The 13,208-nt window shown below is 49.7% G+C and overlaps 5 protein-coding genes across 5 annotated transcripts; 3 read left to right on the top strand and 2 right to left on the bottom strand.

Moving 5' to 3' along the window:
* Window positions 1–1,742: 1,742 nt before the first annotated feature.
* On the bottom strand, window positions 1,743–2,458 carry BKA67DRAFT_573625 (uncharacterized protein). The gene is made up of 2 exons (XM_046103367.1): window positions 2,154–2,458; window positions 1,743–2,098 (listed from the first exon to the last, which is right to left on the bottom strand). The coding sequence occupies exon 1, from the start codon at window positions 2,307–2,309 to the stop codon at window positions 2,154–2,156; it is 156 nt and encodes a 51-aa protein (XP_045956621.1). The 5' UTR covers window positions 2,310–2,458; the 3' UTR covers window positions 1,743–2,098.
* Window positions 2,459–2,679: 221 nt separating this feature from the next.
* On the top strand, window positions 2,680–3,761 carry BKA67DRAFT_573623 (VIT family-domain-containing protein). The gene has a single exon (XM_046103366.1). It carries the CDS (start codon window positions 2,788–2,790, stop codon window positions 3,655–3,657), a length of 870 nt encoding a protein of 289 aa, XP_045956620.1. The 5' UTR covers window positions 2,680–2,787; the 3' UTR covers window positions 3,658–3,761.
* Window positions 3,762–7,370: 3,609 nt separating this feature from the next.
* On the top strand, window positions 7,371–8,534 carry BKA67DRAFT_573619 (NmrA-like family protein). Its single transcript, XM_046103365.1, has 2 exons — window positions 7,371–7,393; window positions 7,452–8,534. Exon 2 carries the CDS (start codon window positions 7,536–7,538, stop codon window positions 8,472–8,474), a length of 939 nt encoding a protein of 312 aa, XP_045956619.1. The 5' UTR covers window positions 7,371–7,393; window positions 7,452–7,535; the 3' UTR covers window positions 8,475–8,534.
* Window positions 8,535–9,889: 1,355 nt separating this feature from the next.
* On the top strand, window positions 9,890–11,038 carry BKA67DRAFT_521260 (kinase-like domain-containing protein; the record flags this gene model as incomplete). The annotated part of the gene is made up of 2 exons (XM_046098260.1): window positions 9,890–10,412; window positions 10,479–11,038. The coding sequence occupies 2 exons, from the start codon at window positions 9,890–9,892 to the stop codon at window positions 11,036–11,038; spliced, it is 1,083 nt and encodes a 360-aa protein (XP_045956618.1).
* Window positions 11,039–11,385: 347 nt separating this feature from the next.
* BKA67DRAFT_661085 (uncharacterized protein) lies at window positions 11,386–12,528 on the bottom strand (the record flags this gene model as incomplete). Its single annotated transcript, XM_046107756.1, has 1 exon — window positions 11,386–12,528. The coding sequence occupies one exon, from the start codon at window positions 12,526–12,528 to the stop codon at window positions 11,386–11,388; it is 1,143 nt and encodes a 380-aa protein (XP_045956617.1).
* Window positions 12,529–13,208: the final 680 nt, after the last annotated feature.

Genomic DNA, 13,208 nt, shown 5'->3' with positions numbered 1-13,208 from the left:
AAAAGCGACCGGCTGCAGGATGATCCGACGTCCTGCTGCCTTCAGCTTAATCCACATCGTTAAGCAATCAATGACACAGGATCATAACTCCAAGCGACAGTCGCTAGAATCCTATCTCAAAGCTTAAATGCCTTGTCTAGTTGAAGCACAGTGGGCGAAGGTATAACACTGTCAAGAAACACCTAGGATTTCATCGTCACAATGATCGCAGGCCTCTGCGAATGGTTCGGGTATCCGTTAGTATGGCTACCATTTTTAAGCACGCGAGTATCTGAGATCGACGGCGTGGCGTTACCACCAAACACGAATCTGAGGCAGATGAGTATGGCACAGGCAAGAGAAAAATCCTTGATTTCCAGAACTGGAGGAAACTGTGGTATTTGACACACTCCCGCACCACAAGAGTGGTACTAATTTAGTCACAGAAAGAATATATCGCAACCAGGCCCGACAAATTCAACATAAAAATGAAACGCGTACCTTGAAGTTGTACAAACTTACATCGGGCAGTATATGGGTCCCAGAAAGAACCATCTATGCTTGTAGGGCGTCGAATGTATCTCTAGGGTCGAAGATGTTTTATTTCAGTGGGCGCGAAAAACCCTCAAGACCACAAAGAGATAGCCGAGTATCATCCTATGGAGGGTAAACTCTTTTTAGCAGATGACAGCACTTTGCTATTGGAGAGCGGAGAGATCGAGTTCGTACTTCTAGTAGTGAAGGAAGTCCAGCCTTCGAAGTCAGCCGAGAAGATGGGGCGTTGAGGATGTAGCACGAGATTGGGTTGAATCTTCCTCAGCGGTTACGCCGTGATGGGTTCGAGTTTATAGTAGCTCAGATATATACCTTAGATCGGTCAGATCTGTACTCGCTCCAGCGAGGTGGCTGTTGTTGGAAACTGAGAAACAGTTCTTATTCAGAATGGTGTCGCTGATTGCCAGCGATTACTCTGGACGATAGCCGGACCTCGCCAAATTGCAAACTGTTTCAATAGTAGGCTAATCACTACTCATGCGGAAGGTCGGGAATGGAAGGTCGGATTTGATGAAGAGAACTTGGGAATCGTTGGTTGCAGGTCTCAAATGTACGAACAACATATTTTAGTGGACTTCATGTATTGAATTATTCGTTGTTCCGAGATTATCATTCCTAAAAAAACGTGACAATTATCTCTAGGCATCAATTTCTCAAGTTTGGCCGGATTCTTCATATCTTGAGATATTCGTAGATCTCCAATCCGTTCCGGTGTGTGTTATGGTAGTGGCCGGGAAATTGCGTGACCATAGCACGCGAAATCCTCCAATGTCTTTGCTAACAAGGTGGAGTCACGCAACGCTGATAATGGTTAGAGGGGGAGGGCGGATGACCATTGGCGTTCAGCACATATAACAATATGGCCTTCCATGTACTTGATATCCTCCATCACAGCCAGGCGGAGGCCAGTGACGATGGGCTGTGCACTCCCGTCGGGTATGCATGCATGGATCGGTCGCTGGGAAATAATCATCCATCCTGGCAGAACATGTACCAATACTCTAATTCAAATTTTGGTGTGGGCGACTTAAAAGTAGATTGCAATCAGGTATCTTGTTCTTTGACGTTCAATACAGTATAGTGCCGTTTAGATTGTCTCTAGTTTATGAATCTCACAACGTCAAAAAATGATGGAGGTTTTAACATCACGGTTGGAAATATAAGCACAGCCAGGGTGTGCCATCTTCAAGCATCGCACCGAGTTTTTAGACAGACAATGTAGCTGGTTGCTATCTAGTCCCGATAGTTCAAACTAATCACTCAGTGTTTCGCGGTGATTGATATTTGGTACGGCCATTGACGTTCAAGTCGCCAGCCGAAGCTCTTTCGATCACAGGGCATTCCGTGTCAACATATTCGTAGCACAGATGTGCGCTTTGAAAATCTATGAGATCAGTCATTCTTCCTTTTCATAGCAATCCTAAAGTGATCAGAATGGATGCAGAAGGGGTGATGTTGCCGGGATCTCAAGATTGGTGCTTATTAATAGGAGGAATCGTAGTGCTGGAAAGCGCCCGCAACTAGTGGTCTCATTGCCCGGCGCTTCAGGGAACCTATGTATTCCCTAATTATTGGAGACTTAGATGTCGACCAGTCATGCCGTGACGTGGAGCACCGACCTATGATTGTGAAGACCTTTCACTTAATCCATCACTGATTGCACGATCGATGCAATGGCCGCAGATTACGTAGTTCGGACCAAACGAGTTCCCTCCGAAGCCGTATATCGGATTAAACATTATGGACTGAGAAATTGCTAGCATTTTTAAGCGCATCACAGTATGCCCAAGCGCCAGTATGACTATGCTCTGTCTTTTTAAATACCATGAGTGTGAATCAATAGGCGTGGCTGGAGCAGGATAGATCCAGTGTCGAGAACTAAGATTGTTCAAAAATTACAAATATGAAATCTCTGATTAATTCCTTTGTTCGATTGCAACCGGCAAAGTTTCTGCCGGTGTGGGAAATAGTCCTTGATGTGCTGTCCAAATAGCCGTTCTTTGATTGGTCACCAACATTAAACTTAGTAATGCAACGCCTCTGATTGGCTGCCTGTGAAGAAGCCTCTCGGTCCCGACTCGGCCGGAAGTTTATAAAAGTAATTATATATAGACAATTCCCAAGAGCGTATGTTTCAAATTATGGTCGAATTTGAAAGACAGTCCACGAAAAAGTTCAAAGAATAAAATATAAGGCATTGATCACAGCATTTCTATCAACCTAGACCGAACTACTTCTCAAGCACTCGTCTACATGCAGCAACCAAACTACGGTGCCACAAAGCCGTCTTCAGACACACATCAACTCAATCAGAAACATATCATGGACATGTACCACGACAACTCTGAGGCAGACAATCAACCTCTGATCCAAAAACCTCATGATGACGAGAACCAGCCTTCAACATATAACAGCGATATGATCCGAGACATAATAATAGGCTTCGCTGATGGCCTTACCGTTCCCTTCGCCTTAACAGCGGGGCTATCCTCGCTTGGCTCTACGAAGCTTGTGGTCATGGGTGGCTTGGCAGAACTTTTCTCAGGTTGCATTTCCATGGGGTTGGGGGCATATCTCGCTGCATCCACAGAGGCCGAGAGCTATGCGCATCGCCGTGATGAGTTCCTTGGTGCCTATTCCTCTGATGAAGAGCGGCGAAAGTGCAAGAAAGAGAGGGTCTATGGTGTCTTGACGGAGCGGTATCAGATCTCTCGGGAAGCTGCGCGGCCGCTTGTGGAAGAGCTCGTCGCCAAGGACTGCTGCCAGCCATCAAAGGAAAAAGACAGTGTATCCAGCCCATGGGTGAGGTTTGTAATGGATACGGAATTAAAACTCGAGGCGCCGGATGTGAATCGTGCTTGGATCAGCGCGCTGACAATGGGGTTGAGTTACTTTATTGGTGGGCTGATACCAATGATCCCCTACTTCCTCATGGAAAAAGCTACCGAAGCTTTGATCATATCAATCGCAATCACAGTGGTAATACTTTTGGTTTTTGGATATATCAAGAACTGGGTTATGATAAGGAACAAGCGTGCCGGGTTACGGGGAGCATTGCAGACACTTGTTATTGGTGCATTAGCTGCTGGTACGAGTTATGTTATCGTACGGGCTTTGGACTAGCAATACAGGAATACTACATTTGTAAGGCAAATCAGTATCCGTCACTTGACCTTAACGTTATAAAATCATGTGTCTAACCGTATGCGAAGCATCATTTTCTTCCAGCTGACCATATTTTCTGATACGTCACAGCCCATAACATTCGATCTGTCTAGAATCCATCATTCTAACCATGTTAGGAACCACATATTCCACGAAAATGCACCTCTCCAAACCACTGGCGGAGGCCCTCGCATCTTCCACAGATCCCCAGGACTGCCTTCGCAAACACTGCGGTACCCATGAACACTGCTTCACCCATGCCTTTCAGTTTCCCATTCTCAACTGTTTTCACATTTTTATATCTCTATACAAACTTCCTTTCGAAACCTACAATCTATGTTACTCCTGCTAACCCCTATCAACCCCACTATTGATCCACGCAGACGACGAGTCTTTGCAATATACAGTTCAACAACAAGTCATCCCCCTCCGTCTCGGAAGAGCTACGAACACAAACACTAGCATTATACGTCACAATCGTCGTCTCCAATGCGAATCCTGTGTTCATCATAAGCCAGCACAGGCGGCGACTTCATGTTCTTGTCAACAAACAATGCTGAAATATACCGTGTGAAACCATTGCGAGCGCTACAATTGAACAATTTCAAGATGTGTTTAAATAAACCTTCTTTTCTATGTTGGCAGTTACCCAAGCTTCCATCACATTGCAGATGGGTTCCAAAAACGGACAATTCCCGGTGCGAGCGGCACCGGCACCGCGGGGGTTTGGGCAACCTTTGAACAAGACTGTTCTTCGAACTCCGTTCCAAGCGAATGTGGTTTGATAAACGATCAAATTTGTTTTCCCCACGGAAGTAATCAAACCTTCCTCTGCAACACTATTCTGAAAATCAAGTGGTGCGTGCTGAAGTGCTATTTGCCTGAGCCCGAGATATCGTGAGTCGGATGTCCCGGCCCCGATTGATAGACAAGCACAAGCTTTGTCTAATCATTATCCTGAAAAAGCTGCTGAGATGATGGAGGAGGAGGACAAGGAAGTAGCAAACTATCGATAGTTCGGTTCAATATTTGGACTGCTCGACACCTAGCGGGCGTTAGGAGCCGGCATTGCTACAATTTGAGTAGCGTTGTGTGGGATATCGATACGTTTGTCTCCATTCTTACCTATGCACAAACCTGATCCGTATTCTCCGGAAACTCCCTATCATAAAGACCATTGAATTGTGACACTACAATTTCATGGAGAAAGTATTCAATGCCAGCGTTTAATTTAATTTATGCAATACTTCTTACTACTATTACTGTTCATTGAAAGATGATATTGGGCACAGGCGCGTCGGTATAGGTATGTGAACCAGGGTCGTGCCATAGTGGACATATTATAACGGTGAACGAGTCAATAATCTGGTCAGATTACGACAAAGCTCGGGCATCTTTGGTGGCCAAGACTATTGATGAATATTGCCAATGATTATTCTTAAACCGTTTCCGTCACTAGGTCGACACTCAGTTAGGGACTGAATCTGGGGTAGTCTAGAACCTAGAATGCGGCTGATCACTGTCATCGCCCCTCCAAGCACTAAACTGAGCTAATGCAGCTTGAACATATTGCCTAGGTTAGGGTACGTGCTCGGTGACTGAACTACGAAAGCCTCAATTGCCTTCACACACAACAAGCGAATGTTGCGCAGCACTTGACCCTTGAAGGAATGATAGTATGCTTATTGCATATAATTGGGCCGAGGTGTCTGCGGTACGAGAAAACTACATGATGCAAGGGAGTCGGAACAACCGGACGCTTTGATTTTCACCATGGTATGATATTAATGCTGTCTAATCAGATTGCGGCTGCGGAAAAAAAGCCCATGATATGATAATTTGGCGACAGCTTTGCTCGCCTACGTATTCACCATCAGGCTACAATTGTATTTAAGTAGCTTGAGCCTGGCCCAAACGGAACCTGCCTTGTTCAAGCCCCCCAAGTCCTGTCATTTCAGATCTTACACGCGGAGCATACCGGACCAACTTGCTAAGTCGTCGGTGCACCCAACAACTGTTTCGCCATGTCGGATTTCTGAAGAACTCTAAAGTAGACAATTGATGCATTTGTTGAGAATGATACACATGCCACGAAGGAGAAAATTATCGCGCTGTTTTCCGCAACTCTGACGGAGGACTGCGTCCGACTGTATCGGCCACAATCGTTTGTTCGGAGGAATTCGCAGTTTTTCGAGGTCCAGATCATCAATGCCGACTACGCAGCTCAGATGCAGATCAAGCTGCAGACCATTCAAGAGGTGAGCTTCAAGGTCACCAGAACAGTCACTGATATCGCCGAGCGGAGGGCTGTGCTATGGAGTGAGCAAATCATCGCAACAGCTGATGGTTCCAAGTCTGCCGTCGAGGTTGTCCGGGATCTGGATTTCACAGAAGGTGGGAGCCGAATCAAGCAGATCCAGGAGTTCATTGACAACCCATACAAGCCAGAAAATGCTGAACCAGATGTAAGTTCAGGTCCACGCGAAATGATTCGGGGCCAATCAGAGTTGTGTTACTTTCCTTTTGAGGCAATCTCTGTTGCAATTGGGTACCCGCGCCTGTCGGCTTTGTTAACAGCTATACTCCTTCGCTTGACAATTTTGGGTTGCCCTCGTGCCACCTTGGCTACGTGGCATTGCATAATATCTGATTTCGACAACCTCTTGTTACAATGGGCAAGCAAAAGTCTCCGTACAAGTCCCCGTACACATATACGTTTCCCACCAGAAACTATCGCATTGTTGATATCGCAATATATTATACAAGAAAGGCAAAATTGGCAAAGATGGCAAGAAGAACAAGGTTAACAATAATAGCTAGTCTCGAGTTCAGGTATCATCCAAATAAGTGAGTTCTTTCAAGCATATTTAAGTCAATTTCGTCATTCGCAAACTCTGTTGTTAGCTTTCGAAGTGAAGGTTTTCCATATTGCACGCACATACTGTAGACACTAATTTGGCGTACGGAGACTTTTACTCGATCAGTGAGTGTCAGCCATCGAAGCTTGGCACGAGCAAATTCACCCGCGATGGCATTCAGAAGATACTGGAAGAAGAGGCTGCAACTGCTGCCAGCCAAATCAATTTCGCCCATGATTCTTGGCCCGTCGGCTTAAGCACAATGGCTTGCAGCTGGTCCATGGTGCAATGCGATTTGTCCGATCTTGCAAGTCATGCGCCGTTCGCCACGGTCCGTCGATTCCCGGTGCCCGAACGATCGTTTGCATTTCGACCCAAGACCACGATGACTCCTAAGGAGAAAGCAAAGAAATTGAGCAGATGGTGTATCGAGGCAATGGCTAGTACTTCGTTATTTTACAACTCCACCATGGCTGGTATTTCTGTTACTCACAAGTGTATCCTCGACTGCGTATCTTGATTCATACCTCCTGATTAGTGAACAACTTTACGTTAGACCAGACTAACCTTAGTGGACTTTCAAGGTTAGTGGGGTTCTCACGGAGTGAACATAAAGCCGCCTCGGAGACTTTTCTTTATTTCTAAATACTATGCTTTGTCATTGAGCAGCACTACAGTGTGCAATGAGAGGGTTAATGCACCATTGAAGAAATTTCGGCCATGACATACATACTACAGTCAAATATTTACATACTCAATCGATCCGCATGGGGATCTTACAAGGCTTGTGTTGATTAAGCGACGCTCAGTGTGGGTAACTCATTTTGACTGATAAAGTAGGTATATAAGCTGAAGTTTGAACGTCACCTTGTGCCATGTGTTGATATATCTCAAACCTCGACAACCTCCAACTACCCGAAGCACCTACCCAGCCTATAATCGACCTAGGTTTCTCTGTATTGAACAGCTCATTGTGTGATGGCTCCAACTATTCTCATTGCCGGCGCCACTGGCAACACTGGCAGAAGCGTTGTCGAAACGCTGCCGCATCTACTGAGTGGCACGCTGTCTGGTTATCGAATCATTGCCCTAACACGCTCCCTGAAGAGCGAAGCAGCCCAGCAGCTCGCTAAGATCCCGGGTGTTGAAGTCTTGGAACAGAACTGGGTGGAAATCACCGCCGACTGGCTGCGAAAGCACGAGGTCGTCCGAGCCTTCATCGCCTCGCACAACCAACCGAATCAATTCGCCGAGGAGTCAACGTTCCATCTCAATGCCTTGAGGGCTGGTGTTAAATACGTGGTGCGAATTTCTACTACCGCGGCTAATGTGCGACCGGACTGTGACGCCTACTATCCTCGAAACCACTGGGCCATCGAAGCTATGTTGGACTCACCTGAGTTCGAGGCTTTACAGTGGACTTCATTGCAGCCCAACATTTTTACTCAAATGGTATTGTACCCGGCAGCGGTATTTATCAAACAGCACCGAAAAACTGGAGGGCAACATACGCTCAGTCTCATCCCAGCCGAGACTGTTCCTATTGCTATCATCGATCCATATGACATTGGCATCGTAGCAGCTCACCTCTTGAGCCAGGAAGATCCGACTGCGCATAGCAAAGCTAGATACGTTCTCAATGGCCCGGAGGATATTACCGGGCGCGACATCGTAGACATGATCGAGCAACACATAGGCACCGAAGTCAAGGACGTTCAGTTCAAGGACATGTCTTTTGTCGACCAGATGGCCGCGGCGAGTCAGGAATCCAAGAACGTCATTCTGTCTATCAAGTCGGCAGCGAACAGTGCATGGGAGGGCAAGTGTACGGCTTCCACAACAAGTAAGGAAATCATCGAGCTTGCTGCACCAAAGCGGACGCCTACTCAGGTGTTGGCGGATTTGTTGGAGGAATAACTAAAGTAGAAAGATAAACTCACTGTTGGGATATCTACAAGACATATATCTCAATAAATACTACTCATCAGTGTTTCAATCGAAAAGCTATGCAATCCATGTAGTGACTACGGCACTTTCGGCCCCCCCTCTCTCGTCCTTGTCCTGAAATGTCGGTTGCACGTTTTTCCTTATTTTTATTTTATCTTCTCTTTTTGTCCGAGGATACAGTGCCCAGATCTCCCTTCCATACGGTCGCTAGTCGCAACGACCGTTGACCCAAAGTCTCTGTCATACGGCCATGTACTGTAGAAAACTTTTTTCCTGGCCCATTCTTTGTCAGATCATACAGGTGGGGTAAGGTGGGCTTGAAAGAGTATGGCCAGTAAGCTAAGCACGCCAGGGTCCAAGTAACTATCCTCGTATAATTTTCTAACTTAAAACGCCCCGATAAAAGAAACTTCCCTCATACTATACTCCGTAGCACGATACCCATATAAAATCTCCGCCAAAATTAATGATTATCGTTATAAAGCAAATACAAGAATAAATATCGTTAGCCTCCATACAAAACAGAAAAATGCACAGCTTAGAATCGTAACGTCAAGGTATCGTTGTAAAGCAGGATCGTTTTAAGCCGGGCTGACTGTATCATCGGTACATATTATTCATATCGTTCAGAGATGTGGAGAGAGAACTTTGCCAAAACTGACCTCAGGGCTGAGGTCCCGGCGTGGGGACTTTTCTGACATGTAGGGTGGGACGATGTCACCCCTGCCCAACGGTACCCGAGAGATTTCTCCTAGAGCTTCGTAGGAAGTTTGGCCATTAACCAAGGGGTTATGGTTAACACAACCGCGAAATATATCCACCGAACCGAGAGAAATGGTGTCCATTCGTGCCAACACGTTAACGAGTGTGATGGCCAGACACTAATACAGTATGTGGGCCGTGTTGCAATTTGGGAACAAGGTATAATGCGCGAAATGGGTTGTGATACTAGTCAGCGTCTCTCATATTACATTAAGGCAAAAGCGAAACGATCATCCAACCGCAGCCAAATGAATCCAATCTATTATCACAGACAATGCCTTCGATCGGACACTTTACAAGACTATATCTAAAGTTTACAGGTACCGACAAAACGTATCTTGCCAAAATAGAAGACAACGGGAACGGGGATAGGTATTTATGACCCTTGTCGACACACTTGGACCAGGGTCAGGGTCGGGGTTCCCCCGCTTGGCGAGGTAATCATGCCTGCCGCGTGTGCAACACATCTCATGATACCATGCCCAGCCCATAATCGGCGTAGACATGAGTCGTCAGCCGGCATCGCTTCAATCTTTAAAATGTATATCACTATTGTCTGCTCTTATCCATTTGGCTCACGTTGTTGCTCTCTTGCCTGTAATTTATGACAAAATACAACCATCATGGCAGAAAACACCAAAACAACATACGATCATCTCCCCGCGCTCCCGGAGGACGTGACGACGGAATGGCTAGGGTCAGTGCTGGGACAGAGTATCAAATCCGCAACCATGCACGCGGACCGAAACATATTCGGCACGGCCAGCAAACTATTCTACACACTCGAGTACGCTGACTCGGCAGCGACAGGCGACCCCAGCACGCGGCCGGTGCACATCTGCGTCAAGGGTGTGTTCGACCCGGCCATGGTGGCCTCGCAGCCGTGGACCGTGAGCCTGGCGCAGCGCGAGGCCGACTTCTTCGCCAAGATCGCGCCCACCATCAAGCACATGGGCTATCCGACGGGCTGGTGGGGCGGCACCAGCGATGAGCAGGGCATCGCCATCATGTCGGATCTCGTCCACGAGGGCTGCACCTTTGCGCCCGAGGTTGCCGCCTACCCGCTGAGTAAGATCCTCGACGGCGCCGAGCAGATGGCCGGCCTGCATGCCCAGTTCTGGGGCAAGAGTCAGGATGACTACCCGTGTAAGCTGAGTTGACGTGAGAAACCGAATTGCGAAGCACAGGTTCGTCTAACGAGGGGTGTCCCAGGGATATGGAACAACTACGACCCAGCCATGACCTTCATGGTCCGGCCGTGGGACAGCGTGGTGCGGGAGCCGGGCCGGCCGCAGCTGCCTGAGTACCTCATGGACGGCGCCCGGGTCAACAGGGCCCTGGACAGGTACTACGCGGGGCGCAACCCTCGGTTCCGAACGCTGCTACACGGCGACACCCACATCGGAAACGTCTACTTCACAGCCTCGGGCCACACGCGGTTCCTGGACTGGTCGGCGTTCCACTTTGGGTCGTGCTTCCACGACCTCGTCTACTTCATGACGTCCATGATGAGCGTCGCGGACCGCCGTGCCCACGAGTGGGAGGTCCTCGACCACTACCTCGCGGCGCTTCGCCGGATGGGCGGGCCCGACCTCGACCCCCGCGACGAGGAGCTGCTGATCGAGTACAAGCGGTCGTGCATGACTAGCATCATCTGGCCCATCTGCCCCGTGGGCTTACAGAGCAAGGAGCGCGTGGACGCCCTGACGGAGCGTACCATCGCCACGTGGCTGGATCACAAGACCATTGAGATCATCGAGGGTCAGCCCTGAGATGCCCAAGAACACAATATGAGCAGTGCATGTCTTGTGGGAAAGATTCTGATAGACAAAACCAGCCAAAACCTTTGTTTCGTCGCGCATCTATCAGAAACAATGAGGCCGTGCTAGCTCCTTGAATTTGCAGAAAGATGCACCGGATATACGTGATCTATTGTGAATGTATAGTAGATGCCTATGTGAGCAGGCAAAGAAGGAAGTTTCTCTATTGTGACACTGCGTAGGTGCAGATGAATGGCGCCGGGCACCTAGGTCCAAGGGGCGAACGCATTACCCACGGGCACAAAGCACGATGCAGAGAACCGCAACCATTGGGATCGACAAAACAAACCCCATGATCATCACTTCGTCTTCTTGTCCTCCCCCCTATTCTCCACCCACCACCTGGCGGCCCTCCGACAGCCCTCTTCCCAGCCGACCTGCTCGCTATACCCCAGCACCCTCTTCGCCTTGCTGATGTCGTAGACGCGCGTCATGGTCACGATGCCCACGGCGATGCGGCTGATCCGGGGCGTTGAGCCCCAGAGCCACGCCCACCACTCGCTGGCCCAGGCAGCCCACATGGCCAGCCCGACACTGACGACCCTCAGGTCCTCGGGCCTGTACTCCGCCGGGTCCCTGGGATCCGGGCCCGCGCCGGCGTGGAACCAGATCGTCCGCGCGAGGTCCCAGAAGGTGGAGGCGCCCTCATTGGCGACAAAGAAGGCCTGGCCGCCGACGGCGTCCCGCACGGCCGGGTCCGGGTCCAGCAGCCGCTCCGCGGCCAGGAGGTGCGCGTGTGTGCTGTTGCCGACGTACGTCGTGGCCATCGGGTTCTTGTTGTCGCCGATCTGCAGGCCGCGCATGGTCTTTGCGGTCCGCATGACCAGGGGTGTGACGTCGTTGTCGCGCTCGCCGTAGACGGCGCTGGGGCGGACGGCGCAGGTGCGCATGCTGCAGCCCCCCTCGCGCCCTTCTCCTTTCCCTTCTCCATCCGCCCCGTCCGCGGCCAGCACCAGCGTCTCGGCCTCGGCCTTGGACTTTGGATAGACCAGGGTCTCCCTGTCATTGACGAAGTCGATCAGCGGCCAGGTCTCGTTGGCGCCGCGGATCTCGACGCCGGGCCTCTGCACGACGGCGACCGAGGAGGTGAAGACGAACGCGCGCACGCCGCCGAGCCTCGCGCACGCCGCGAGCAACAGCTGGGTCCCGCCGACGTTGATGGCATTGACGACCTCGTCGGAGACGGGCTTCCGGGTGCCCGTAACGACGGCGGCGCAGTGGAAGATCACCGTGGGCCGGCAGGCCTGCAGACACCTGTCGATGTCCGCGGGGCTAGTCAGGTCGCCCCGGTGGTAAGCGACGCCGGGGAACAGGTTGAGGGACGGGTCGCGGGTCAGGACCGCGATGTTCCGGCAGGAGGGGTAGCGGGACCGCAGGGTCTCGACGATGGAAGACCCTTGGAGGCCGCAGCCGCCTGTTATGAGAAAGGATTGATATTCCATGATTTCTTCCCCTTTTATCCCTTGCTTTTGGCGATTTTATGTGCTTATTGCGCAAAACCTTGTACGAGGCTGTTGCCTTTGACCGCCGTGTGCGGGTCAAGGTCTGTGGGCGCCTCAGTAGACGATCTATCGGGCTGGTTGCCGGAGCTTTGAACTTTGGCGAAGCCTCACGTCTATTGTTGTATACTCAGCTGCCCGGCACAAGCGGATCCAGAAATCTGTTCCTTGAACACTGAAATGATGCTCCTTCGACCTCGAAGCGCGGGGTTAAGCGAGGTGTCGTTGCAGGGCTACGATCAGCATTCGAATTCAATTGACCAATAACGTTGGTATACTTACGCCAAGCCTCGGCACCCTTGGTTAGGAGGTCCCCACAACGTCGTGCTCATTAGATGCATGGAAGAATCTCACGTAGGGATCGAAGTTGAAAGAGCGAGTTCAGATGGTTTGTATCATTTCCAGTGGAGGTGGCTGGGCATAGATCACTCATCAGATAGCCCGACCTATTTCGAATTGATATCATCTTTCTCTCATTTATTGTGAGTATAGACACTAACAGCACCTTCTTGGTCGGTATCGTCTTGTTCTTTATCAAGACACCCCGAGTATATGCTGTCGACCGAGAACTATCTGGAGGCCGCCCCTAAGTTTGGCTCCGTGTTCCTTACCAAAGGATAGCG

Source organism: Truncatella angustata, assembly GCF_020726525.1.
Source record: "Truncatella angustata strain MPI-SDFR-AT-0073 chromosome Unknown BKA67scaffold_6, whole genome shotgun sequence".
NCBI lineage: Eukaryota > Fungi > Ascomycota > Sordariomycetes > Amphisphaeriales > Sporocadaceae > Truncatella > Truncatella angustata.
The sequence above is the reverse complement of the archived record's forward strand: the minus strand, read 5'-3'. Positions and strand labels throughout refer to the sequence as shown.

What these genes read in the sequence shown, in the direction of transcription:
- BKA67DRAFT_573623 (XM_046103366.1), top strand. Translation starts at nt 2,788, where the DNA reads ATGCAGCAACCAAACTACGGTGCCACAAAGCCGTCTTCAGACACACAT.
- BKA67DRAFT_573619 (XM_046103365.1), top strand. Translation starts at nt 7,536, where the DNA reads ATGGCTCCAACTATTCTCATTGCCGGCGCCACTGGCAACACTGGCAGA.
- BKA67DRAFT_573625 (XM_046103367.1), bottom strand. Translation starts at nt 2,309, where the DNA reads ATGCGCTTAAAAATGCTAGCAATTTCTCAGTCCATAATGTTTAATCCG.